The sequence below is a fragment of the Phocoena sinus genome, chromosome 6, assembly GCF_008692025.1.
Source record: "Phocoena sinus isolate mPhoSin1 chromosome 6, mPhoSin1.pri, whole genome shotgun sequence".
NCBI lineage: Eukaryota > Metazoa > Chordata > Mammalia > Artiodactyla > Phocoenidae > Phocoena > Phocoena sinus.
Genome location: NC_045768.1, coordinates 102969748 through 102995187, shown reverse-complemented (window position 1 = coordinate 102995187; position 25440 = coordinate 102969748). Strand labels below are relative to the sequence as shown.

Here is a 25440-nt window from a genome sequence, read left to right as displayed (position 1 = left end):
AAGGAAGGCAGGAAGGAAGGAAGGAAGGCAAGAAGGAAGGAAGGAAGGAAGGCAAGAAGGAAGGCAGGCAGGAAAGAAGGAAGGCAGGAAGGAAGGCAAGAAGGAAGGCAGGAAGGAAGGAAGGAAGGCAGGAAGGAAGGCAGGAAGGAAGGAAGGAAGGCAGGAAGGAAGGCAGGAAGGAAGGAAGGAAGGCAGGAAGGAAGGCAGGAAGGAAGGAAGGAAGGCAGGAAGGACAGAAGGAAAGCAGGAAGGAAGGAAGGAAGGAAGGATGGAAGGAAGGAAGCAGGGACCAATGCGCCTTCCTATCACTTCCTTTGGTGCTTTACCTTAGACTCTGTTTTCCTGACTGTAAGAGTGGTAAGAGAAAAAGCAGACAAAATATTGGTGTGGCTTAAGGGAAAAAGGGAGAAAAGGAAGCCAGTATCTCTTTTAGGCTTAATGGGAGCTGGAAAACCTGCCCACCAAGGCTGCTCAGAGCAGGTGGCAGCAGCTCCGGGGCATTTCAAGCACTGATGTCCAAAAAAGGGGAGAGAATCCCAAGGAAGTTCCTAGCCCACGAAAAGGAGAGTCACCAGGCCCAAGGCTCTAGCCCAGTACATCTCCTGGCTCTTGATCCATTTACAGCAGCACCTCCTGACTCGGGGAAGTGGAGACAGAGAGCGAAAAGTCCATTAACATATAATCCAACAGAAAAGTCTAGTCCAGTCTTTGCCCCGACTGTAACATGGCTCTGGAAGGTTCCCCCCTTTATCTGCACAGCTCACCCCCTCATCAACTGGAAGTTCTTGCTGAAAGGTCTGCCCTCACCCAGCTGTTTAAGACAGCAACCCTCCCCCAGCCCAGAAACTCCCAATCCCCCCAAGGCACTCACGACCTCTAACATTCTATACAAATCCTCATCTATCTGATTACTGTTTATTACTGACTTCCCCATTAGGACAAAAAGCTCCTTGAGAACCAGGACATTATCGGATGTGTTCACTGATGTATCTCAAGTGCCTGGCCTCTGACAGGTGCTCAATAAATATTTGGTGAATAAATGAGTGGGTCAGTCCTGCTAGAGGGATCATGCTGATTGTTATTTTCATGTGTCCGTTTTTAAATTTTCCATATACCTGTGAAGATCACAAACAAAGGAAAGGGTTAAACATAGGTAGGACTTACAGTAAAGACCGCTTGAAGGTTATTAAGCTTCTCGATCTCCTTGGGCATTCCATTGCTGCCCCAACGAATTAGGTAGTTTTCACTGATGAAGGGGGAAAAAAAAAATCTCAATGAGCACCTAAACGGGGAGGAAGCTGCTCTCAGTATAGACTTAATAGGGTCGAAAGGTGGCCCAGAAGAGCCCAGTAAAGTTCACCAGGCAGATCTGAGACCACACCAATGACCGGCCTCTGGTCTCCTGGCTGTAGCCTGGCTCTCTGAGGTACACCCAGTACGGCCCCATGACAAGCACTGCTCAAACGGGCACAGACACAATAGATTCTACCAGATTCTATCTGGGGTCTATGTTCCATCTCAAATTCTTTGTATGAAAGTTTCAGTTTTGCTGAATCAGGAACATAATATTATAAGAACCATTCCAAGTCCATCCCCCGGAATCCACCACACTGCAATAAGCTTTCTATTTTAGATACAAACAATTTTGGGGCTTTCCTGGTGGCGCAGTGGTTAAGAATCCACCTGCCAATGCAGGGGACACGGATTCGAGCCCTGGTCCGGGAAGATCCCACATGCCACGGAGCAACTAAGCCCGTGCGCCACAGCTACTGAGCCTCCACTCTACAGCCCGTGAGCCACAACTACTGAGCCCGCGAGCCACAACTACTGAATCCCATGTGCCTAGAGCCCGTGCTCCACAACAAGAGAAGCCACCACAATGAGAAGCCCGCACACTGCAACGAAGAGTAGCTCCCGCTCACCGCAACTAGAGAAAACCCGTGCGCAGCAACGAAGACCCAACGCAGCCAAAAATTAATTAATTTAAAAATGTATTTAAAAAAATAATAAATAATTTGTCAGTAATTACTTTTAACCATCTTCTCAAGAATAAACCTGTTTTCTTAGCTGCTCAGCGGCAGCATGACTGTAGGGTTGAACAAAGCCTATAATCATCCCCTGAAGGCTTTAATTTACAGCAGTTTTGGGTTCACAGCAAAGTTGAGCCGCAGGTACAGATTTCCCCTAGGCCCCCCTCCATGCCCAGCCCCCACCCTTTATCAACAACCCCCAGCAGAATGGTACAGTCATTGTTATAATCATTGAACCTACACTGAGAGGTCATTATTACCCCGAGCCTACAGTTTACATTAGGGGTCACTCTTAGTGTTGGACATTCTATGGGTTTGGAAAAATGTGTAATGACACACACTCACCATGACAGTATCATAGAGGATAGTTTCACTGCTCTAAAATTCTCCGTGCTCTGCCGAGTCATCCCTCCCTCACCCCCCTCTCTTATACTCCTTTGAATTCTCTGTTCCTGTCACCATGTTCGGATGAGTTTTCTGTGATTTCTAAGACCCAGGGAGTACACAAACTGTTACTACTGCACTGTCTCAGCAGCTATTCAGAATGGCTTAGCGACCCAAAGGGTTTTATTTTCTACTGCCTAGAAATCCTCCCCTTCTCCTCCATCTTCTCCTCTCAAACCCAGCAAAGAAATCCTCAGGGAGGAGATAGGTGAAGACTGGGTATTTTTGCAAGGTTGACGGAAGATGACCTGGGTCTCTACTACCTGATGAACGTGGACTGGTCCGGGTCGTAGAGGGCCATGAACAACTCTGCATCTTCCCCAATGTTGCAGACAAAGTTCTTGAAGTTCACATAGAGGCCGTAGGTATGCACGGCACTGAAGATGGACTGGCCCCGCAAGTCCAGATTCTGCAGGATTGACTGAACACAGAGGACAAGATAGAAAAGCATCTTGGTTTCAGCAAGTGGGAAACGCTAGCAAAGACTCTGGCCTGCAAACGGGAGCCAAATATAATGACCACCGGAGAGAAGCACTTACTGAGAAGAAAGTGTGTGTAAGTGGAGAAGTGATCAAGTGAGAAAAATAGAACCATTATTATTTAGGTGATCAAGGCAGTCCTGTGAAGCGCCTTGAACCCAAGTAATTCAATAAATGCTGTCTAAAGAGCAAATATCTAAAGTTTATGATAACTCAGGGTTTTAGTAGCTTTAAGAAGTTCTCATCTCTCACGACAATTTCTGGGTAAACCTCAAAAGCATAAACATCACGATTCATTATCCTTCTTTTGGGGAACAACTCTCATTGCAAATAAGAGATTCCACTGGACAGGTCCACCTTCAGGCATGATTAGCCATTAGATCCAGAAACACAACGAAATATTATTACAACTGTGAAGAAATAAAACCTACAAACTAAACGAAATAAAGAGAAACCTCTACTCATTAGAACAGAAAGACTGGAAGAATATATACCTCAACATCAGTATGTTTGGGCAGTCATAATATAGGTGACTTTTTTCTTTTTCTCTTTTCCTATACCTTTTGAATTTTTATTTATTGTCCAATTACTATTTTTAAAATCTTTCAAACACTTTATTTGTAAATATTATTTTACTTATTTTGGAAATCATGATCTATGTACTAAATACAGAAGTTTACAGAGTCAAGAGGCTTTCCTCCCACCCAGTGCTCCTCCTCAGAGGCATCCATTAATTGTCAGTTTCTTGTCTATCACTACAGAGTTAGTCTGCACATAGGAAAGCACAGATGTATGTATATTCTTTTCTGAAACACAAATAATAGCCTTTTATACACACGGTTCTGCATCTTGCTCTTTTCTGCTTAATACATTATCTTTGCAATCTTCCCAGGTCAGAATATACAAAACTGCCTTGTTCTTTTTGTAACATTCTGCTTCTAAAATGAGGAAATGAATGATTTTCTAAACAACGTTTCCACCTCTGTTGTCTTAACTCCTTTTCCTTCATTCAAAACAAAAGCAAAGGGCTTCCCTGGCGGCACAGTGGTTGAGAGTCCGCCTGCCGATGCAGGGGACACGGGCTCGTGCCCCGGTCCGGGAAGATCCCACATGCCGCGGAGCGGCTGGACCCGTGAGCCATGGCCGCTGAGCCTGCGCGTCCGGAGCCTGTGCTCCGCGACGGGAGAGGCCACAACAGTGAGACGCCCGCGTACCGCAAAAAAAAAAAAAAAAAGCAAAAATGGAACCTCTGTGGCCAAAGTCTGCACATTTGAGGAAGCTCACCTTCTCTTCTTGAATCTTTTCCTCAATCCTCTTCGAGGCCACTTCATGGGCCTTGAAGAGGGCGATGGTGCTGGTTTCATCTGGGTCCAAGATGTTCCCGTTGTCGTCCCGCACGACCAGATCCAACCCCAGCATTCTAGAAAGAAAGAAATGGTCAGTTGGTTCTCCTCGTCAGGAGCAGACCCTTTCCTGAAGAGTCTTCACGGAAGAACCCAGAGGATTCAGCTGAAAGGCTGGGTGCCAGACAAGTCATGATAAGAAGAGTTCACTGGCTTTTCTTCTTTCAATTTTTGCTTCCTTTCCATACAACAACAATGCTAAAAAACTTACGCAAATGTTACCCAAACTCATATAATATGCAAAGTAATTTGGTCTGCAGAACCTCAACAGGAAAGGCAAAACTGGCGCTAATTCTAACCAAAATCGTCTGACCAATGCTTCTTTCCCCTAATCATCTGTAGTTTGCTATAGGAACTATGAAAGACGAATGCTCAGATACTGGGGAGCTTACCCTGATTTCCTTAAAAGCACAGGCCTGGGGGACAGTGCTTAATTCAAGACTGTTTTTTGTTTGTTTGTTTTTTAAATTTATTTATTTAATTTATTTATTATTTTTGGCTGTGTTGGGTCTTCGTTGCTGCGTGCGGGCTTTCTCTAGTTGTGGCGACCAGGGGCTACTCTTCGTTGCGGTGCGGGGGTTTCTCCTTGCAGTGGCTTCTCTTGTTGCGGAGCATGAGCTCTAGGCGCACGGGTTTCAGTAGTTGTGGCTCACGGGCTCTAGAGCACAGGCTCAGCAGTTGTGACGCACAGGCTTAGTTGCTCCGCGGCATGTGGGATCTTCCCGAACCAGGGCTCGAACCCGTGTCCCCTGCATTGGCAGGCGGATTCTTAACCACTGCGCCACCAGGGAAGCCCTTTTCAAGACCATTTTAAAGGAGATGAAGGGAGTTCCTTGGTGGCCTAGTGGTTAGCATTCAGGGCTTCCACTGCTGTGGCCTGGGTTCAATCCCTGGTCGGAGAACTGAGATCCCACAACACATACGGCGCAGCCAAAAACAACAAGAGCAACAAAAGGAATCAAAGAAGTTAAGTCCTGGCTGTTGGTATCACAAAATCTATCTCAGAGAATGGGCTCTGGTGTCAGCTGGACCAAGATTTGCATCCTGGTTTTAATACTTGCTGGCGATATGACTCTGGTCATCTACTTAATTTTGCAAACGCCTGGTTTCCTCGTCTGTAAATTATTCCCTACCCTTCAGGGCTATTGTGTGAATTTAATGAGATAACGCATATATAGCACAGTACATATATAGCACACAGTACAATATCTAGCATATAATAGGCTCTCAATGAATGTTAGCTCCTACTGGCACAAGAAAACCCCTGGCTGTGTTAAGACAGAGCTCTGGGTGCCGCACGGGAATAGTAAGGCCCATACGGTCCCTGCATGGCAGCATCCCAGCAAGGCTTTTTATGCCCGATGTGCACACAGAAGCAGTAAAAATTGTACTTAGTTCTAAGAAGTTGGGAACTGTGGTGGAAACAGGATACTGTGATCAGAACACCCAGTTCATTCCAGGCACTAGCAGTTTAGGAGTGAGGATGTCCAAAGGGCAAGAAAGTTCAAGGATAACGGTGGCACGTGCCAAGTCTTTGGGCAGAAAGCAAAAATGCCTTATTTCCTGCCTCCCTGTTTTATAGCATCTCCATCAACTGATTCAATCTGGCAGGTCCCTTGCCATGGCGGCGAGACCCACAGGCCGCCCAGACTATGAGCAATGGGCCCTGCTGGCTGCTCAGAGACTGGATCACAGATACACTGACTGACGGAGCAGCTTCATTTCTTGAGCTGCTTCCAAGGGCTGAAATGAAAAGGCCAGCATGGTCTGCTGTTTGTAGGACATTACCATGCTTTGCCAGAGACCAGAGGCCTCCAGGCTGATGCCACAGTGTGCCAAGACCCAAGAATACAGAGGCAGTCTGTGTGCCAGGAGGGAGCTGCTTTATCCCATCTTAGCTGTTGTTTAAGCGTCCCCCCGGGACTATATGACTAGCAGTGCAGCTCCTGTGGTTATAGTCCTGTGGACAGACAAGGGCGGAGCAACTAAGCCCGTGCACCGCAACTACTGAGCCTGCGCTCTAGAGCCCGCGAGCCACAACTACTGAAGCCCGCGCACCTAGAGCCCGTGCTCCGCAACAAGAGACGCCACCACAAGGAGAAGCCTGCAAGCCGCAACGAAGAGTAGCCCCTGCTCGCTGCAACTAGCGAAAGCCCGCGTGCAGCAACGAAGACCCAACACAGCCAAGGAAAAAAAACAAAACAAAACTAAATGTCAAATGAATCATCAACAAAAACTGAGAAACGAACCCAGTGTTTAAAAAGAGCTGGTCAGGAAGGACGAATCATCCCAGGTCACCATCAATTTTGATGAATCTACTAAATTTTTTGTCTTCCAAAGGGCAGTAACATCTGGGACCTACATATCTGACCGAGCCAATCGGAAGATGAATGACGTGATTAACTCTTTAGAGGTTATCGGAGACAGGCTATTCTGGCAAATCTGGTTTTTACACAATGTAAGCAATGTTCCCACTTAGGGGAAGACAGAAAGAAAGAGACAGAATGAGTCTGACGATGATCCTGTTAGAAGAAAGATAGCGGGGGGGGGGGGGGAGGGATAAATTATGGTTTGGGATGAACAGATACACACCACTACATATAAAATAGATAAACAACAAGGACCTGATGTATAGCACAGGGAACTCTACTCAATATTCTTTAATAACCTAAATGGGAAAAGAATCTGAAAAAGAACAGATACATGTATAACTGAATCACTTTGCTGTACACCTGAAACTAACACAACATTGTAAAGCAACTATACTCCAGTATAAAATAAAAACTAAAAAAAAAAAAAGAATAAAGATAGAGATAGTCCCAGGTCCCCGAAATTGTCAGCTTCTGATGCCCAGACCCTCTGAGTTTGTCTGGCAGTGGAGTTGCTTCCATTCAAGCTCCATATTCCCTGATCATCCATCATCTCCTTGAGACCAGAGATCCAGCACAGGGTCTGGCCCATGAAGGGCACTGCCAAGTTTTCTTCTACAAAATTAAATATTTTCCAAGGCAGAAAGAGAACAGTTAAGCATTGTTCTTTGGCAACTCCAAGATCACAAGCTCATGGTGAGCTGTGTCCTTAGCATGAAGGTGTGTGGTTTTTTCCAAGTTCTCAGTGAAAAGTCATCCCTGGTTTACCTGTTCCCGTGATCGATTTTGGCTGTGACCTTCATCTTGAGCTCTGCCAGTTCGTCCTTGGGGAGGGTTCCAGACAGGATCTGGGACCGCCACTCGATCAGGCTGTACGTCATCTGCTGCAGTTGGCGGAAGAGCGTGACCTTGTTGTTCTAAGGTGGGAAAATGAGGCAGAGCAAAGGACCAAAAAAAGAGAGAAAAAAAAAAAGGTGTGATGGAAGATAAGAACATCTTTGGACCCGATCCTTTATAAGGTGTCATTTAAGCAACTAATTCTGCCATGCAGTGAGCTGTGCACATTGAGGCGACCTTGTTACATCACTAGGGATGGCTTTGCCCTGACCCATTCCCACTTCCTCCTTTGGTGCAGGTTTAAAACAGATAAGCACTTGTAGGATGGATAGGATGGATGGTTAGTCCTAACTTATAAGTGTACCAAATCATCCACGTCCCCTAAAATTCTGCCCACGTCCCTCCTTTACTTAAAACCCTCCAGTGATTTCCACTGTCCTCCAGATACACTAGATCGCACGTAAGTCCTTCCTATCTTGGCTCCTACCCACATTCCCAGCTGAGTTGTACACCGATCACTACCTGAAAAATCTACGCTCCTTCCACGCAAAGCGATGTCCATTTCTCCCAAATGCTCCAGACTCTCTAAGTGACTCCTCCACCTGGAACCACTTTTCTCCTCTTCCCCCCATGAACGCTCCCCGTCTCTTGCTCACACACCACACCCTCCTCCAACTGCTAATTCTGACATCTCCAGAATCTCAGAAATCTCTTCCTCAAAACCTAACTCTGGGTTGGCCATCTCTCCCACAGCTGCTGGAATTTATTCCTATGCCAGCACTCATAACCTGAACCACCTTGGCTTGCTGTCCTCTCCCCTCAGATGGTAAGAACATACAGGACAAGGAGCTTGTTCTGTTTTGTATCCCTAGGAGCTAGTAGGCACTTTATAAAATGTACTGCATCAGTGAATTCTGGATGGAGAAAGAATTGTAATTTCAGAGATAAGGGATAATCGAAAAGAGAATGTGAAATATTAAAGTCCCCACTGAATTGTTAGACCATCCAGAAACTGTTAGACCTGGAATAATGAAACCATTATTCTGGGCTTCAGTAAGAACTTCCTGTAACTGAACTAAAATTAACTTACGACCAGCTAATTGTTTGTGCCTCAGTCATATTGAGTCTAATACTTGATATCCATGCCATTATGACCTTGGTTCTACCTAAAGGATTCATTCATTAAAAAAAAAAAGGGAAAAAAAGTCAATAAGCTTTTACCACGTGCTGGAAATAAAGTTCCTGCACATTCCAGAAGGAGAATGCAGCAATAAATAAGTAAACTTTTATATACATATATGTAAATATATTAAAATTATATAAATATAAATATATCAATATCATATATTACATATATTATATGTATATAATATTTATGTATATACACGCAGGATAATTTCAGATTATAAAAAGTGTAAGAAGGAAATAGGGCAATATGACAGGGTGTACCTGGGGGAAGGAGGCCACTTTAGATAGAACAGTCAGGAAATCTGTTCTGTGCATTCCTTTTGATACACAAATATACACCATCACCCCCTATATACTATGAGACCACTTCTTTTTTATTTATAGGTGAAAAGTCATGATATATTTGTATAACCATACACTTCTAAAATGATAGGGAATATCAGGTACAGCAGTCCCAGGTACAGACGCCTGGGTCATGTTATCGACTAGAATCAGGGCTGAAAATATCCAAGATACTCGTGAACAACCAGTAAATGTGGAGTGAAGAGCCCTCAGCCTAAGCGGGGACAGTGAAGACATCAATGGGATTAGCAGATGTGGTAAGAGCCCTACAAGAAGTTCAAGGTTCTATGAGAACACAGAAGAAAGAGACGAAGAACTCATTTATCTGCGATTGCAACACGCTCTAATACCATTGATCTGAAAAACACAGAACACGAAAGCTGATTAAAATTCTGAAACCGCCTACATTTTATGCTTTTAGCATTTTCTGAATTGCCTCTTTCTCATCAGCCAGTCTTTAGAAAAACATAAATGAGACTTTTAAAAGCAAAGGTAAAACGACCCTGTGTTTTTCATTCAATTCCATATAAAATGTTTCCAACTCATTGTCTTTCTAACTGAGAGATTAAGCCCATAAAACTTTGCCTTTCAAAGCTGCCAGGCAGCAAGGGATCTTTTTTTTCTTCTTGCAATCTATTTTTCTACTCCTAGTTAGTTTTTTTTCAATGTGTTCTCATTTTAATTAAGATATTAGGTCTCATAATATGGTAAAGAAAGGGCTCCGAGACTCAGGGGATCCTCTATGAGACAGCGCTTTGTTTGGGGCATGTATTCACAAGTCCTTGGCCTCAATTATATTAGACACTACCCAAAGCAATTTAATTATTGCCTGTCCATATCAGCCTGCTTGGCCAAGAGTTCCCCCCCCCCACCCCGCCACCAAGAAGGATGAAGATGGCCATTCTTTTCTGGTTCACTTTGCCAAATTAATTGTGAGTAGATATGCCGGAACACACCAAAGGAAACGACTTTCCCATTTACTTTAAGGAAACAGATTTTGTTACCACATTCCTAAGACTGTTCTACGTGGATGTTCTATGCAGTAGCTGGCCCCTGACACTTTCTGGGTTCCTGGGGAAGCAAATGAGGACAGGTGAGGAGAAAATCAAGCTCTCCCCATCAACACCAGAAGCCAAGGACTCAGGTCTCCATCTTTCCTCCCTGTTACACCCAAGCCTGCCCATTAAAGAGTGCCTTTTCTCCTGTCTCTAGCCTCCACTAATCTCAGTCTTTTTATACTAGCAGCCATGGTCACAGAATTCAGGAGGGCAAGGAATGTATTTAATAATTTCTTTGATCCTCTCCGCAGAATAAGCCTGGGACACAGGAGCGACCGAAAAACAAACTGTGACTGCTTGAACTTAAAGTAACACACTGGGGGCTTCCCTGGTGGCGCAGTGGTTGAGAGTCCGCCTGCCGATGCAGGGGACGCGGGTTTGTGCCCCGGTCCGCGAAGATCCCACATTTCTTGGAGCGGCTGGGCCCGTGAGCCATGGCCACTGAGCCTGCGCGTCCGGAGCCTGTGCTCTGCCACGGGAGAGGCCACAACAGTGAGAGGTCCGTGTACCGCAAAAAAAAAATAATAATAATAAAATAACACTCTGGTTTCGGTTTGAGGAATAGCTACACAAAATAGAGAAATCTAAATATTCTTCTAACTAGACAGTAAGGATACGCCTGCATTTGCTTAGAATTTATCCCTCTTTTCTACCTGACGATCTCTGAGGTCTCACTTTTTACATTTCTATTCTGGGTGTCTTTTTTTTTTTTTTTTTAAGAATTTCTAAAGAGAAGAAAAAAGGGACAAGAAGAAAAGAAACAGCTTTATCTTCAATAGCAGTAGAAATACAGAAGCCATCCTTTGAGTCATTTAGAAATTCTGAGGGCCACTGAGACAATGGTACCACCCCACTGGGTGTCAGAAAACCTGGGTTCTATTCTTCACTTTCTTTCCCAAAGAATGCGGACCAGAGTCAAAAGCCTCTTTCTCTGGGCCTCCACCCCACCTCTCCCTCTGCAAAAGAATCAATATTTCCTCTGTTCACCAATCTCTCCTCTTCCATTGTAAACCTTCTTTGCTGAAAGTACAGGGGACTTGGTCTCTATCTCTAATTCCATCACTAACTTGCTAAGTGACTTTGAGCAAATTATTCCCTCTGGGATATGCCCATCTGTAAAATCAGGGGACCAGCAATGAGATCCATTCCTAAGGATAAGCGTCTTCAAGTCTATGGCTGAGACATTAAATTCAATTACTCCTCCAAGCAACTTCCTGATTAAATATATCTGACTCGGACCATCTCGGTCCTGATGTACTCACACAGTGTGGTGGCTCTATATCAAATTTCCCCCGTATATAGCTCTTCGCAATGAATCTCATGTCTTTTCTGAGTATCTGGACCTTCCGGGAACCGGGATGGTTGGTGTCTTGGTCTTTCTGTGTCCTGTGCTGCGCTGACCCTTAGCTCTGGGAGGACATGAATCCGCAGGGGCCCTGCCTCTCTTCCCATCCATCCATCCTAGTGCTTTTTCTGTCAGCTAAAGGCTTGGCCTGACTAGCAAACGCTCGATTTTTAAAGAAAAGATTCCAGTAAAAGACAGTTTTCGCCTCTGGAAGTAGTGCAGGAAATCCTGGAAGCCCGGCACCAAAGTCAGAGGAAATCAAAACTGGAAAAACACCCAAAGCGCCACCTCTGCCCTGTTCTGGCCATCGCCCCATCTCCTCCTGCCTCTCGTGAGAGCCATGCACCAAAGCAGGGCTTGCAACTCACAGCTGAAATGCCCTGGCACCAGGACGAAGCTTCCTATGGGAATTTTCTGTCCTTAGTAATAAGCGATCAGACGCCTGGTTTCAACCTTGAGATCAGCTTAATTACACTTCAGAGCATATCCTCCAGCAGCCAGTAATAACCACCAGTTCAAAAAGATTAGACTTGAGTAGCTTTAATCTGCCTGGATATGCAAAGATGGGATGAAAGGGCAATTCATGGTGTGTCCGGCAAGTCTCCCCACCCCCACCTTGGTGACAGGCACTTTCTCTGCTCTAGATTTTTACAGGACTGTAGGTCAGCCCTAGGTTCTATTTTGCTGGTAAATTTTCAATGAGAGGAGATCAATCCTTTCAACGAACTGCATTTTAGCAATTAAGTTCACCTGATTCAAGAAGATGTATTAACCACCTTCCACCACCAGGCTCTTCTGCAATCTCTTTTCCATAAGAAAATCGGATCAGGTTCAGTCTGCCGAACTTGTATGAACAAAACAGCCTGGCTGACCAAACCTCACCAAACCATTTCGCCCACTGGAAGGTGGGAAACAGCACTGCACTTAATCTCAGGGTGAGGCGTTAGAGAGTATATTTATGATGACCAAACACCTCAGAATTCCTGGGACAGCTCCTCTTCCAAAAAGTCTTGTCCTGACGTCCCCACAAATATACTCCAACTTGTCAGTTTTCAAGACCTGAGTTTTAGTTGAGAAAATAGGATAAGTATGAAGTGGGGTGCAGATTTGTGCGTATTCAAAGAGTATAACGGGGTTGTCACTGGAAGGGTAAACTTAGATATTACATCCAACCATCGTGTAGAAATCAATGCACAGGGGTCCGCCCTTCTGGCTGAGGCAACTCACATGGCAGGGAAGAAGGAAAAGAAGCCAAGTTCAGCTCACTGGATCCTGAGAGGCAGCAGAAAAGAATGAATGGAATACTTTAAAACTATCCACCTAGCGTAGCTCAGTGACTCTAGGACTGGAAGGGAGCCCACCGGGTAGGTAGCAGGCACACCCTTAAACTAGCTCAGGGCAAAATTCCATGTGGATCTAGTTCTCCTAACACTTTTCAACATGAATCAGCTCTTTCCTGAAGCAATGTAGTAAGGGGAGAGTCAGGGGCTGTCACATTTTGACAATGTGCAGGCACTGTCCCAGAAATGTGACACAGATTATCTTATTGAATTCTACAGCAAATCTGCAAGGCATGTGTAATATATAATTACCACTGAAGCCGAGGAAAGGAAAACTTAGGAGGTCAAAGGACTTGTGTTGGGCTGTAAAATCCTCTAGTGGCACACCCTGAACCAAACTCCCTGCCTGCAGAATCTGTGTTCTTTCTGCTTGGGTTTGTTTGCACTATTACTGGGTTTGTTATTTTTTTCTGAATATAAAAGTGCATACCAAGTAAGGGAGCAAGTTAGAATTTTTTTTTTTTTTTTTTCTGGCCACACGGCACAGCCAGGGATTGAACCCGGGCCCTCAGCAGTAAAAGCGTGGAGTCCTAACCTCTGGACTGCCAGGGAATTTCCAGCAAGTCAGAATTTAAGAACCAGCCGCCTGTCTGACCCCAATGCCCCCAGTTTTGCCATTTCACCAGGCAACCACGTCCTCCTTCACAGTGTTCCCTCCTTTCCTGATCAAGCACTGAAAATACCAGGTAAATAGGTTCCAATGCAGGATCAGCAGTGCAGGCAAAGCTCGTCAGAAACTGCGGTGCATTTGCATGCAGCATCTGCGTGCTTCCATTTTCCTTTCTGGAATGATCCCTGTCTCTTGGCCTGGAACCTAAGCTAAGGAGGCTCACTATCTACGGGGAGAAACACATAGACTGAGTGCTCAAGGCCGCTCCGCCTAAGACCACAACACAAGACAAAGGAAGTGACCTTGGATAACGGGGGACAGGGAAGGGAGCTTCAGAGTCTCCCAGTCTGGCCAGAGCAACGGCGAGCCAGGCTGCCCCGAGGGAGGACGGACGTCCAGCTAAGACATCAAGACTCTCATGCTCACGTTTGCAGAGTCCTTGATGGTCTGCCTGCACGATGATTTCTTTTTTTTTTTTTTTCACACTACGCTAGTTAATTTTATTTGTTCAAGGACTCATCTTGCAAGCATTAAACCAAGCTTGGGCTTTGATTCTGGAAGCCCAGATTCACATACTTAGGAAGATAAGAGCAGACTGTGCTCCATGGATAGGGATGAAAACTAAAGGCTCGTGGTTAATCACACTGTAGTTTTAAGTTTCTACAGCCTAGCAGCCAGATGTCACAGGTCCTTCTGGATGTCCCAGATGATTTCTTTTTATACCCTCACAACACTATGGAGTAAACAAGGCAGATTTTGCATCATTTTAACAGATGGGTAAAATCCAGCAGACACTTGGAGACTTCAAGCACTTTGTCCAAAACCAGAGCCAGTTAGGGCAGGGACTGGATGAGAAATCATGCTTCCTAATTTCTAGTCCCCTGTCTGTCCCCTACAGCTTGCTTCTTCTCCAAAGCATACAGGAAAGATAATAAAATCATAAATAATACTAATATAACAAAGAGAAAAAAGGAACGTGTGGGAATTACCATTTCTTCTTTCTACTCTGGATGGGTGGGTTCCTCTCTCCTTGGCATGGCTGCAACATCCCCACTTTAAAACATATTTATGGTAATTTCACAAGGTTATGGTATGACTGTTAAAAATAAATCACAGCTATACAAATATCTTTCCCTTCTAGAATAATTACCTGTGTCTACATGGCTGGGCTTAACCTGGTTAGTGGATTGTATTTTCTTCTCACTTAAGACTCTGTACCTACCTCCTAAATTTCTCATGAACTGAGACTGATAAGAAGAGAACTAAGAAATGTGTTGTAGAGAAAGGCGGAGGCTCTAAGATGTCTTTAAAGACACCAAACACAATGCCTGGTTTCATAATCTGTGGGAGAAAATGCGTGAGAGATAAAAGTACTGATGTAGATTAGGAAAACCTGTATTCATCTTTACACAGACTGAAGGAACTTACACACAGAATCAGAAAGCAAACACCAATAAAAATGCTTGTGTGGGGCTTCCCTGGTGGCGCAGTGGTTAAGAATCTGCCTGCCAATGCAGGGGACACGGGTTTGAGCCCTGGTCCGGGAAGATCTCGCATGCCGCTTGCAGAGCAACTCAGCCCGTGCGCCACAACTACTGAGCCTGCGCTCTACAGCCCGTGAGCCACAGCTACTGAGTCCGCTCACCACAACTACTGAGCCCATGAGCCACAACTACCGAAGTCCGTGTGCCTAGAACCCATGCTCCACAGCAAGAGAAGCCACCGCAATGAGAAGCCTGCATACCACAATGAAGAACAGCCCCCTCTCGCCGCAACTAGAGAAAGCCCGCGCGCAGCAACAAAGACCCAGTGCAGTCAAAAATAAATAAATTAAATAAATTTATTTTTTTAAAAAAAGTGTGTGTGTGTGTGTGTACGCACGCATGTCTCGGGGCGGGGGGGGGGCGGGCGGTGATTGAAACCTACAGATCTGGGTTCCCTTAACTTTTTTCCCAGTGAATCATAATATTTAAGGCTTGTTACTTTTTTTTATATAATATTTTTTATCTAGGCTGCGCCGGGTCTTAGTTGCAGCACGCAGGATCTTCATTGCAGCATGTTTATTTGCAGCATGTAGGCTCTTAGTTGCGGCATGTGGGACCTAGTTCCCCGACCAAGGATCAAACCTGGGTCCCCTGGATTGGGAGCGTGGAGTCTTACCCGCTGGACCACCAGGGAAGCCCCAAGGCTGGCTACTTTGACATACAGATTTTTGAGAAAGCATTTCAGAAATTCTGCCTGAAGTGAACTGTCAATGCTTTAGGAAGGGACAGAAAAAAGAAAAAAGAAAGCCAAGATTTCCATTTGAAATGGATCATTTCTGAATGGGTGTGCATGCTATCCAAAGAAGGAGCAGATTCTCAGCCCTATCAACTGATTAAGATCCCCACAATGAATACCTTCTAGTCAACCAATAGCAGCTATAAGACATCGAAAAAATAACTCACAATGACAAAATAATTATTTTAGGAGACGTCAAGATTAAGATGGGAAATGTGCTGCCCCCCGAGAGGAGGGTGGAATTTTCTTTTTTTTTTGTTTAACTTAGAACTCAATTCTGCTATTAAATAGTGGAACTTCCACATAGGAAATCCTCAACCAGAGCTTAAAAGATTTTGGAAACAGGAATCATATTTCTTCCTCCCTGGCTCACTTATTTCTCATTCCTAGTCAATAGCAGACTTGGCACAATTATCTGTGGACATGTACTAGACACAGATCATGAACTAAGCACAAGAGTTGTGTTTTAGCAAGAAGAAAACTCTAGCTCATTCATGCTCTCCACTCTTGTAGATTACAGCTATAAAAAATCTCGTTTCCCAGTACTTACTAGCTAATACGTTTTTCACCACTGACCAATTTCCAGAAAGACTACGTTAAGGAACTAAGCCATCCATCAACCTCGTTACATCCACCACTAACCAATCAATTAACCGGAACCAGAGAGTGCTTTCAATAGAAGGAGATCGATGTAGGCCAAAGGGCTTAAAACAGCATCTCTCCCCAGCTTGTGAGTTAAGAATTTACAGGTTAGCTCTCTCCTCGATGAAACATAAAGAGATCAAAAGATCACTTGCATTACAAGGCACTGTGCCCCAGGGGCCAGATGATTGGTTCAGGAGGAAGTGCTCCCATAGTCCAGAAGGAAACATTATGGATTGGTGTGTTTGGAGACACATTATGAAGAAAACAGGACTTCAGTGGGGCCTTGAAGGATGGGCAGGCGGAGAAAAATCACGTGCTTTTCCACAGAAGGGGTTGGTGATTTCTATTGCTGTGCTCCACCCTGGGAAGCCAAAGCCCTGGGAAATGACCTTATACTAACTGCTAGAAGTTATGCTAGAATGAGTTTTGATTCCTGTTTTTATTTAGTACAAGGATCTAGAGTGAGGTGTTCCCAGTTACTTAGTAAGGTTGGCTTTTGAGAGTTAAAATGTAGAATCAATATATGACTGAAAAAAACTTAGACGAACTAAGTCACATAAGGAAAGAGACTGGCTCCCAGGCATTGAGTCGAGTCCTGACTAACCTCATTCACACATTGGGCCAGGGAATATATCAGTACATTCATAGGAATTCTTAGTCAGCCATGGAAGCCTGGAAGATGCCTACAGAAGGCAAGACCTAATGATGCCTACCCACAAGGTCTCCAGGAAAGAGGAAACTTTAGAAAACAGTGTCTATGCATTCACAGTGTCTGAGAAAGGAGCTTCCTAAAGTGGACATGGGTGCAGGCTTGCTGCCGCCAGACTCAAGGTTCTTGGCCTCCTGCAAGATGGCTGCCCCAGGTGTTCTCAGCCTGATAATATTATTAAGTGCTAGATTTACCTTGCCTTGACTGTAAACCCACACACAAAACTTGTGATTATGGTTTATCAGGGAGAGCATGTGCTGGTTCCTGTGTCATTTCCCACTGACCTGGCATATGCTATTAGCATCCTAAGGTCAAACCATGGTTGCGAGAAACAGTACTATGAGTTGGCCTCAAAAAGAAGACTCTTCAGAGCATGGTTTAATGTGATTCATGTTTCAGCATCAGTAAGGTACACAGAAGGTAGAGAGTGCACCCTCATAGGAGCCCTCATGGGGCTGAGCACTGAAACAGCGACAAATGTCTATTCACTGGGATACACACAGAGGCTAAGAGCAGGTCCCTCAATTTCCCCATTGATAAACTGGTAATAATTACAGCTACTTTATAGGAGTGTTATGAGGATTAATAGTCCCTGGCACTCAGCAGGGACGATGTGTTTGCAGCTCTTATTATCCTTATAACTTTACAATCAGCATGCGAGTTGGGAAAATACTGACCTAATGATGATGCCCACCTCCTCCACCACCCACATCATCAACCGCTCTACATGGCGAAAGTGGGAATCTGCTGGTTATCAGCCATTGTGCTGTCCAGGTAAGATACACCCACTCCATACAGAGAGCTAATGAGTGGCCGATCCCTTGCAGCGGAACTGATGGGCTGAGGGCCCAGGAATAATGCCACAGGCTCCAAGCACCAGGGGCAAACTCACCACGTAGAGCTTGCGCCAGATGACGGCCCATTCCCGCAGTGTCGAGGTGAGCTCCTGTACCAGTGGGAGCTCCCCGGGAATCACAGTCTCGTGCTGCCTAAAGAGAACAGAGAGATGCTCCCTTCACTCTGGGTGGATCACCGTGGCTTTTCTTGATGGAGGTCATGATCCCCACAACTCAAAGATGGGAATGGGCTGGTTGGGCTTCAACCGAAAAAAAAACCTTGTCCATTTAGGGAAGGTTAGGGTAGAGAATTTTTACCACATCAAGCAGCTGAGAAAAGAGAAAGAGCTTAACACACCCCGATTCTCGAAATGAATGGGTATAGAGCCCAGCCTCTATCTCCCCATTCTGGATCCTTACAGGAGCTTCAAATACCAACCAGGCTGGCTACAGCAACTGCCAGGGATGGAAGCCCAAATCCAGTAATTTCGCTGGTTCTGCCAAGCAGCCATTGCATTAAGGAGGGTGGGTGGGTGGAGAAGTGTTCATGGCACAAGGGTCCTGGGGCTTGGAGCCTCACACAGGACCTGCTGTGGGACTGAGGTGGTACCTCTTTTGCAGTGGTACTAGGTTTGTTTCTCATCTGCTGTCTCACTGCACAGAAAACGTACATATACCCAAATCCTCACTTACAGCAGACTTTTAACAAGGCGAACCTGACACTCGTGCACATAAATCCCGTCTGGTATTTTTATGATCAGCAAAAGGAGAAGAGGAGAGAGCGAAAGCAGGCAAACAAATGGGGATTAGTGGTGGGACTGCCAGGCGTAAATAAGAATACAAGACACCCCGTTAGGTTTGGATTTCAGATAGATTAAAATAATTTTTAAGCGTAAGTATGTCTCAGGAAATATCTGAGACATGCATGCAAAAAATTACTTGTTATCTGAATTTCAAATTTAACTGGGCATCTTGCATCTTACCTGGCAACACTAGTTGGTTGGGAATATGCCCCCAACCCTGCCCTTCCACCAAAGTGGCTGTAAGTGACCCTGGAGGCTGCCTAGGAATCAGAAAGAAGATTCTCCAGGAGGGCAAGACAACTGTTTTTCAGCCCTGATTATGTGTGAATTTGGGTACGTCTCCATCTCTCGTCTATAAAACGAGGGTGCAGAACTTATGGCTGAGAATGTTCTCTGCCGCTGTTAGCCACAGTGCCTCTGTGACCCACTCCACACTCTCTAACGGCCCTGGGATTCCTGCTCTAGGCTCTCTTTATTCCCTCCTTAACTCTCCTGCCCGCTGGCTCACCAGCTAAGTGGATTTTCTCTGCAGAGCGCATTCGCACACATTAGTTAGTTCATAATTTCATATCAAGTTCATGACCTACGTGGGGACGGGTTTTTTTCTCTGATTTGCAGGGGGAAAGCCCCAGGTGCACTGACTCGTCCAAGGTTCAGAGCTGAATAGTGCAGGGTGTTGTATGCTCACCTATCACCCCCCAAGGTTCCCAAACAGGCGGCTCTCAGGTCTTAAGGGCCAAAGAGCACCAAATATTCATGTACGTGTACACACACACGTGCACGCGATCAGTGAGCAGCCAGTGCAAGAGGAAAGTAAAGGCCCTCTCCGTTCATTATCTGTCTTTACTGTTCTGTGGAAGGAATAAGTATCGAAACAGAAGACAGAAGAAGGAAAGATGTCAGGAAACAGTTTTTGTTCATTTCCCTTTCATCCGAGAAGTGGAATTGATGAGCTGAGACAATAATGCACAAAATGGTATTTTCTGATTGCATAAAATCTATAAGGATACTTTACATCTTCCTCACCTGTTAGGAGTCTTCCTACATTAGAACTTACCCACGGTCTTCTACAGTGGCCTCTTTCAAATGGATATACGTTTCAGGGAAAATACCCTACGGGAGAGAAGAACTTGGGTTATGTGGCCGTAAAAATCTCAGCCCAAAGTAAGGAGCACAGACGGCAGCAAGGATGAGTGGGGGAGGGGAAAGGACGCCTGGACAACAGCTACAGTTTGCAGTCAAGGTTGCGGGACATCAATTACATCACATGCCTACCTAAATGAAAGCAAGTCTGAAACACTGAAAAGGTATAAATTAATCCTTGGGTTCAGAGAGCATAAAATAAATGCTCTGTAAATGACCAGGCATACATGCCCGGGTCAGCTCAGAGCTGCCATAATGATAAAGTGTTTAACAGTGAGATCCTAAAACCCCTCCAGGTCCTACATGCCATGATATGCTTCCCTTAAAGGGTTTCATAATAATTAGTGAGATGAAGGGCTATGTACTTACTGGCCGTAAAATTATAGTGATTTTCTAGAGTCATTCCCCTCAGCGCTTTCACTTAAACAAAATGCATGGAATCAATTAGGACTTGTTATCTGGTTATTTTTAGCACTTTCCAGTCTCAAACTGCTCTCCATTCTATGTCCCGAAGAGGCAATCCGTCGTCAGTATTGCGACATTGCCCGTGGGGAAACTAAGCCCAGAAAGACCTAAGAGAAACACTGTAAAGTGGTGGGTAAAAACTGCAAAACTGAAGACTGCATCTCACCAACAGGAAGCCATGGATGTGAGTTTTCTTAAAAGCCGAAAGCTTCTGTTATTCAACTGCATGATATGCTCATCAATAAACAGAGACGCTGCCATCTAGAAAAGCACTGCTGGTCCCTGTTTTATGGTACTTTTCAGGCCAGACCAGGAGAAGCAGAAGAAGCTGTTCAACAGGCCCCATTGGTTCAACTGCTCATAGCCCTGAGCCTGTAGATGTGCGACCACGTGGACACCCAACATCAGGGGAGACTGACCACAGGATGGGAGAGGGATGGCTCACTCCCTGGGAGGCTGGGTCAGGGATGCGTGCGTACCCAGTGATCCTTAATCCATTCAGAGCCAGAAAACTAGTGCATTTCAACCCCGGTTGGTCTTGCGTCTAGTTTTATGTGCTATGTTTATCTGAGCAATTCTCTCCTTTCTCTCTTTTAATCCTTTGCCAGTAAAACAGGAAACAGCAAGAAAATTTGAGACTATGCTGCTCCCAGCATTCGTGATGACAAGGTGGATCCTGCCACTGCTCGAGTCAGAAGCAAAATGGCCATCCTTTCCCGCCAGGCAGGAAGAACCAAAAAAAAAGCACAGGCATACCCGCCCTTCCTCGCGTTCAGAAACGGGCAGGTGTGGGGCATATGAGTGAGAAAGCATTATTCCAATCTTGTGACTCATGAAGACCCAGAACACACGTAGAGACAAGGTAACACCGACCTCTTTCATTATAGGGACAGGATTCAGAGTGATTTTGGAAAACCAGTCAAAGAGTTAAATACAGACAAAAATTCAATGTGTGTGTAATTCCTTTGGGGCCAGATTAACGGGGTTCTGAAGCTCCAGATCTGTCCTAAGGATGCCTAAGAAACCTTGGGTGTTTTTTCTATCCGCTAGGTTGAGGTAAATGTTTTGTTGACGACGATCTTTGTGGAGAACCAGGCTTGGATGCCCATCACTCACCTTGAGGACAGGATGCTGAGTGAAATGAACCAGACACAAAAGGACAATTACTGTCTGATCTCACTTGTATGAAGGACCTAGAGTAGTCAAATTCATAGGGACAGAAGTAGAACGGGGAGTTAACAGGGGCTGGAGGAGGGAGGAAGGGTAAGTTTGCGTTTAGTGCGTACAGAGTTTCAGTTTGGGATCATGAAAAAGTTCTAGAGTTGGATCGTGGTATGTTTGCAAGACAATGTGAACGTACTTAATACCCCTGAACTGGCCATTTTAAAAGAGTTAAAGTAGCAAATTTTTTTATCGAGTATATTTTACTACAATAAAAAAGTTGTCCAGAAATCATAAAAAGGTGTAGCGTCGAAACCACTCAAAGTAGCAGTTATCAGGAGCCATATTTGCAGGCTAACATAAGATGTAACACCGCTGGTCCCAAGGAATATCCTGGCAGAAGATTTTTCAAATCAGGAAGATAAAGGACCAATTAACTGTTTCAAACATCTATAATCTGATGACTGGTCTCCTAATAACTGGGAGAAATCTAAAATAGAAACATTCATAGTACAAGTGGCTTATTTTGTGATGTCTAAGCAGATCATAAGCAGATAATTTATACTGGGTATACAGACATGATTTTCACATTAAGACAGTATCTATGTTGTTGTGTTTTCACTCTGTTACTTGCAGGCATCATCTTTCCATGATAACATAGGTCCACTGACAGCCATTTAATTGCTCTGGTAAATCGGAGGCTGTAGGCCCTTTCCTACACCATTCTGACACACAGAAAGCCAGAATAAACCTAGGTAATATATTTCTGATTCACAGCCTATCTCTCAGTTTTGCTTGTGCTATCTCAATGCAACCTACCCACTTGAGGGGGAAAAAAAAAATGAACTAATGATTTTCCAGATATTGCCCTTATCCATAATGCCATAATCCTGCCAGGATCAATAATCAGTTTCTGCAAAGCTTTTGGCTTCTTCCATTTGTAAAACCACTAGCATGTTTTATCACCACTCTAACCGGTTAGGTCTGCTTGTAAATAACACCAAAAATTTCCATTAAAACAACAGGCTTTTCAAATAGCTCTTCCCCTAAAGCCTGGCAAACAAGGAAATAGCATTAGGAATAGCGTTTCAACTAGGCTGGATTCCCTAATGAAGGGGTGTCAAAGTTGAGCATAATTCATGACAGCTGACTTGGAATTCCCTGTTTTTCCTACTACAAAGATATTTCAACTTATAAGTCAACAAGGAAATGCATGGCCCTTGTTTGTACTATTATTTCACTGAACTACAAAGTTTAGCTATCAAGAACTAAGAAAAGCTCTTACTGAAATAATTCTTTCCAAGAGTGAGATTGGACGTTTAAAAGGGTTTCAAAAAACTTTAAAACACACCGAGACCTTGTCATTTAGATCTTAGTGACGAACCCCATCCACCCACTTTCCAAAGCCGACAACAGATGGGTTCTGATGTAACACAGGATGCCTTAGAGATGTTCCGAAAAGATTCTTACAGACTGTAGACTCTCTGAAAGGGCAAACTGTGGTCTGGGGCCTTGTTTCAACACAATTCACATTCACCAGTTAAAAAATTCCCTTGGATCTTAAAGTTCAGATGATCTTATCTGAGAGTGGATTTTTGTTTATGTTTTAAAATTAACTTTTTTTTTAAAGGATTGGTAATTAAGCGACATAAGTATTGCTGCTCCTGAAGAAATGTAGAACTTCAAAATTGTTCACTCTATTCATGCTTTGAAAAATAACTACCACCTCCATAATTATGAGTAAAATAAACACTATACGGTTAAACCCAAACCAAGAAGCAGAGGTGGCTGTGAACGAGGTTCTCTAGTTAACAAGCATCCCAGAAGAAAAGGTCTTCTGCTTTGGTCCTATCATGCTCTCATTCACGCCAGAACGTCTGCTATCTTAGGTCCTTATATGAAAGCTTGGGGCAACTAAAGTCAGCAAGAGATTATTCATTTAATCAAATAATTTATCATTGTTTTCATTATAATTAAGCTGAAAATGAAGACATGGGACACAAGCATCTAACTGTGGGTAGAAAAATTCAGCATCAGGATTTGGGGAGGGATAAAAGGATCAAAATTGTGGGAGTTGATACCTGCATTAAAAGCAAATACGCCTTTATTTTGGTAATTAGTAACCTGTCACAGTTAATAAACTGTGTGTGTACACACACGTGCAAATACTGAGTGTTATCTGAGAGTCAACAACACAGAAAGCTTGAGTGGGACAGTCCTGTTTTTTGGGGATTTTGGGGTGTACCACGCAGCACATGGGATCTTAGTTCCCTGACCAGAAATCGAACCCGAGCCTGCTGCACTGGAAGCACAGAGCCTTAACCATTGGACCACCAGGGAAGTCCAGGACAGTCCTGGTTTTAAATGGCCCTATACCTTGTGGGAAAGTGTTTTTCTGGGCCCGTAGCTCTTTTGAAACTGTGTGCGAGCATCACTTCTGTATTGTGCCATATCTGAAGAGTAAAACCTGTGGATGTGTGAGGGGTTTTTTTGTTTTTGTTTTTTTTTACTTGGCTGTTGATAAATTCTGAAACGTTCCTCTCACCCCTCCCAATTCACTATTTTGCATGTGAACTAACTGTGAAATAGTACGACCCCATCCACTTTGTTCTTTTCAAAAGGAAGTGCTGACAGGCTATGCTGTCCCAACGTGTGGTGTCACAAGGAAAAGTGCTGACCTGACCTAAAATACACTGAGGGGGGATTAACCTAACTCACAGATTTTCTGTAGCCTGATGATTAGCAGTTTTGGCACTGCCAAAAGGAACCCACGAGGGTCAGTATTTTTCAAACTCTTTGCCCATGATGAGATAGCAACCCAGCACCACTATCATAAAATATAATGAAAAATACATAAAATACTGTAAAATATATACCTAACACAAAAGTTTCCTGAAACACTACTTACCGTCGCATTCAATTCTCTTTCTATTTTTCAGTGTTGTTTTTAAGAAAATGTTGGTCATAACCCACTCTACTGATTTCAGTTTGAAAACTACTATTCTGGTTTAACCATTTTTTAATAAAGGAAAGAGTCAAGTGGAAATGGGGAGACCCTCTGGTTCTGAGATTTCAGCACTGGAACTAAAGGATAAAGGGAGAAGCCCAGGTCCCCCCACAAAACAGAGCAATGTCCCTGTGTGACCCTACGGCTCAGCTTGAGGGAACCAGTAGCAAGAAGTCCGCAGAGGCCCTACCTGGGGTGTCAGATTCACCTCCGGCCTTTATCCTTGAGTTGGCTGGTGGGAAATATGGCCAAGGTCAGAGAATTTGCTTTCAAATCTAAAGACTAGCCGTCAAAGAGAAAGCAAACTAGGTCTACAGACAGCAGATAATGGAATCGGATATGACCACACAAAACTAGCACACAGATTTCAAACTAAAACGATAAGCCATACCTTTTTAGATTTATTTTGGAGGGTATATCCTCTGTACCAACCTGTCAGGGTAGAAGAGAACATAAAATCTTTTGTTATCTGGGACAATATAAAGACATTAGCAATATACGTCCTCATCTTAGGATACTGGGATGGAATCTAGATCTACTTCAGAGCTTTATTCTCTTGATAACTAAAGGATTGAAAATTCACTTAGAACCATGCCTCATCCCTACTCCTTTGGAGAAAGGTTAGAACAACAAAAAAACAAACAAGACAGAAGGCAGCCCAACCTCTCAACACTTTAATACCTCCCAGCGTTCAATGAATGTTTTTGTATAAATGAATATGAACTTTCATCCATTTATATACATTCTGAAAGTCACCTTATCCTATTACGATAGATTATACTATTAAAATAGATATTTTAAAATAATTTATATATATTCGCTTTCTCTCCTACTCCCACTTCCCTCCTCCCCAAGTTCCCAGGTTAAGAACCAATATTCTGGAACAATTTTAAATCGGAGTAGCAAACCTTATATGTGTAAATATTTACACCTAAAAACAAACTGA

The 25440-nt window shown here is 44.1% G+C and overlaps 1 protein-coding gene across 1 annotated transcript in view; it reads right to left on the bottom strand.

Moving 5' to 3' along the window:
* The window catches only part of DOCK5 (dedicator of cytokinesis 5), a 220937-nt gene that overhangs the window by 103652 nt on the left and 91845 nt on the right, over positions 1-25440 (bottom strand). The window contains 7 exon segments of the mRNA XM_032635523.1: positions 1165-1246; positions 2738-2895; positions 4238-4373; positions 7494-7642; positions 17972-18068; positions 19776-19831; positions 24886-24926. Of these exon segments, the coding sequence (XP_032491414.1) occupies positions 1165-1246; positions 2738-2895; positions 4238-4373; positions 7494-7642; positions 17972-18068; positions 19776-19831; positions 24886-24926 (719 nt within the window).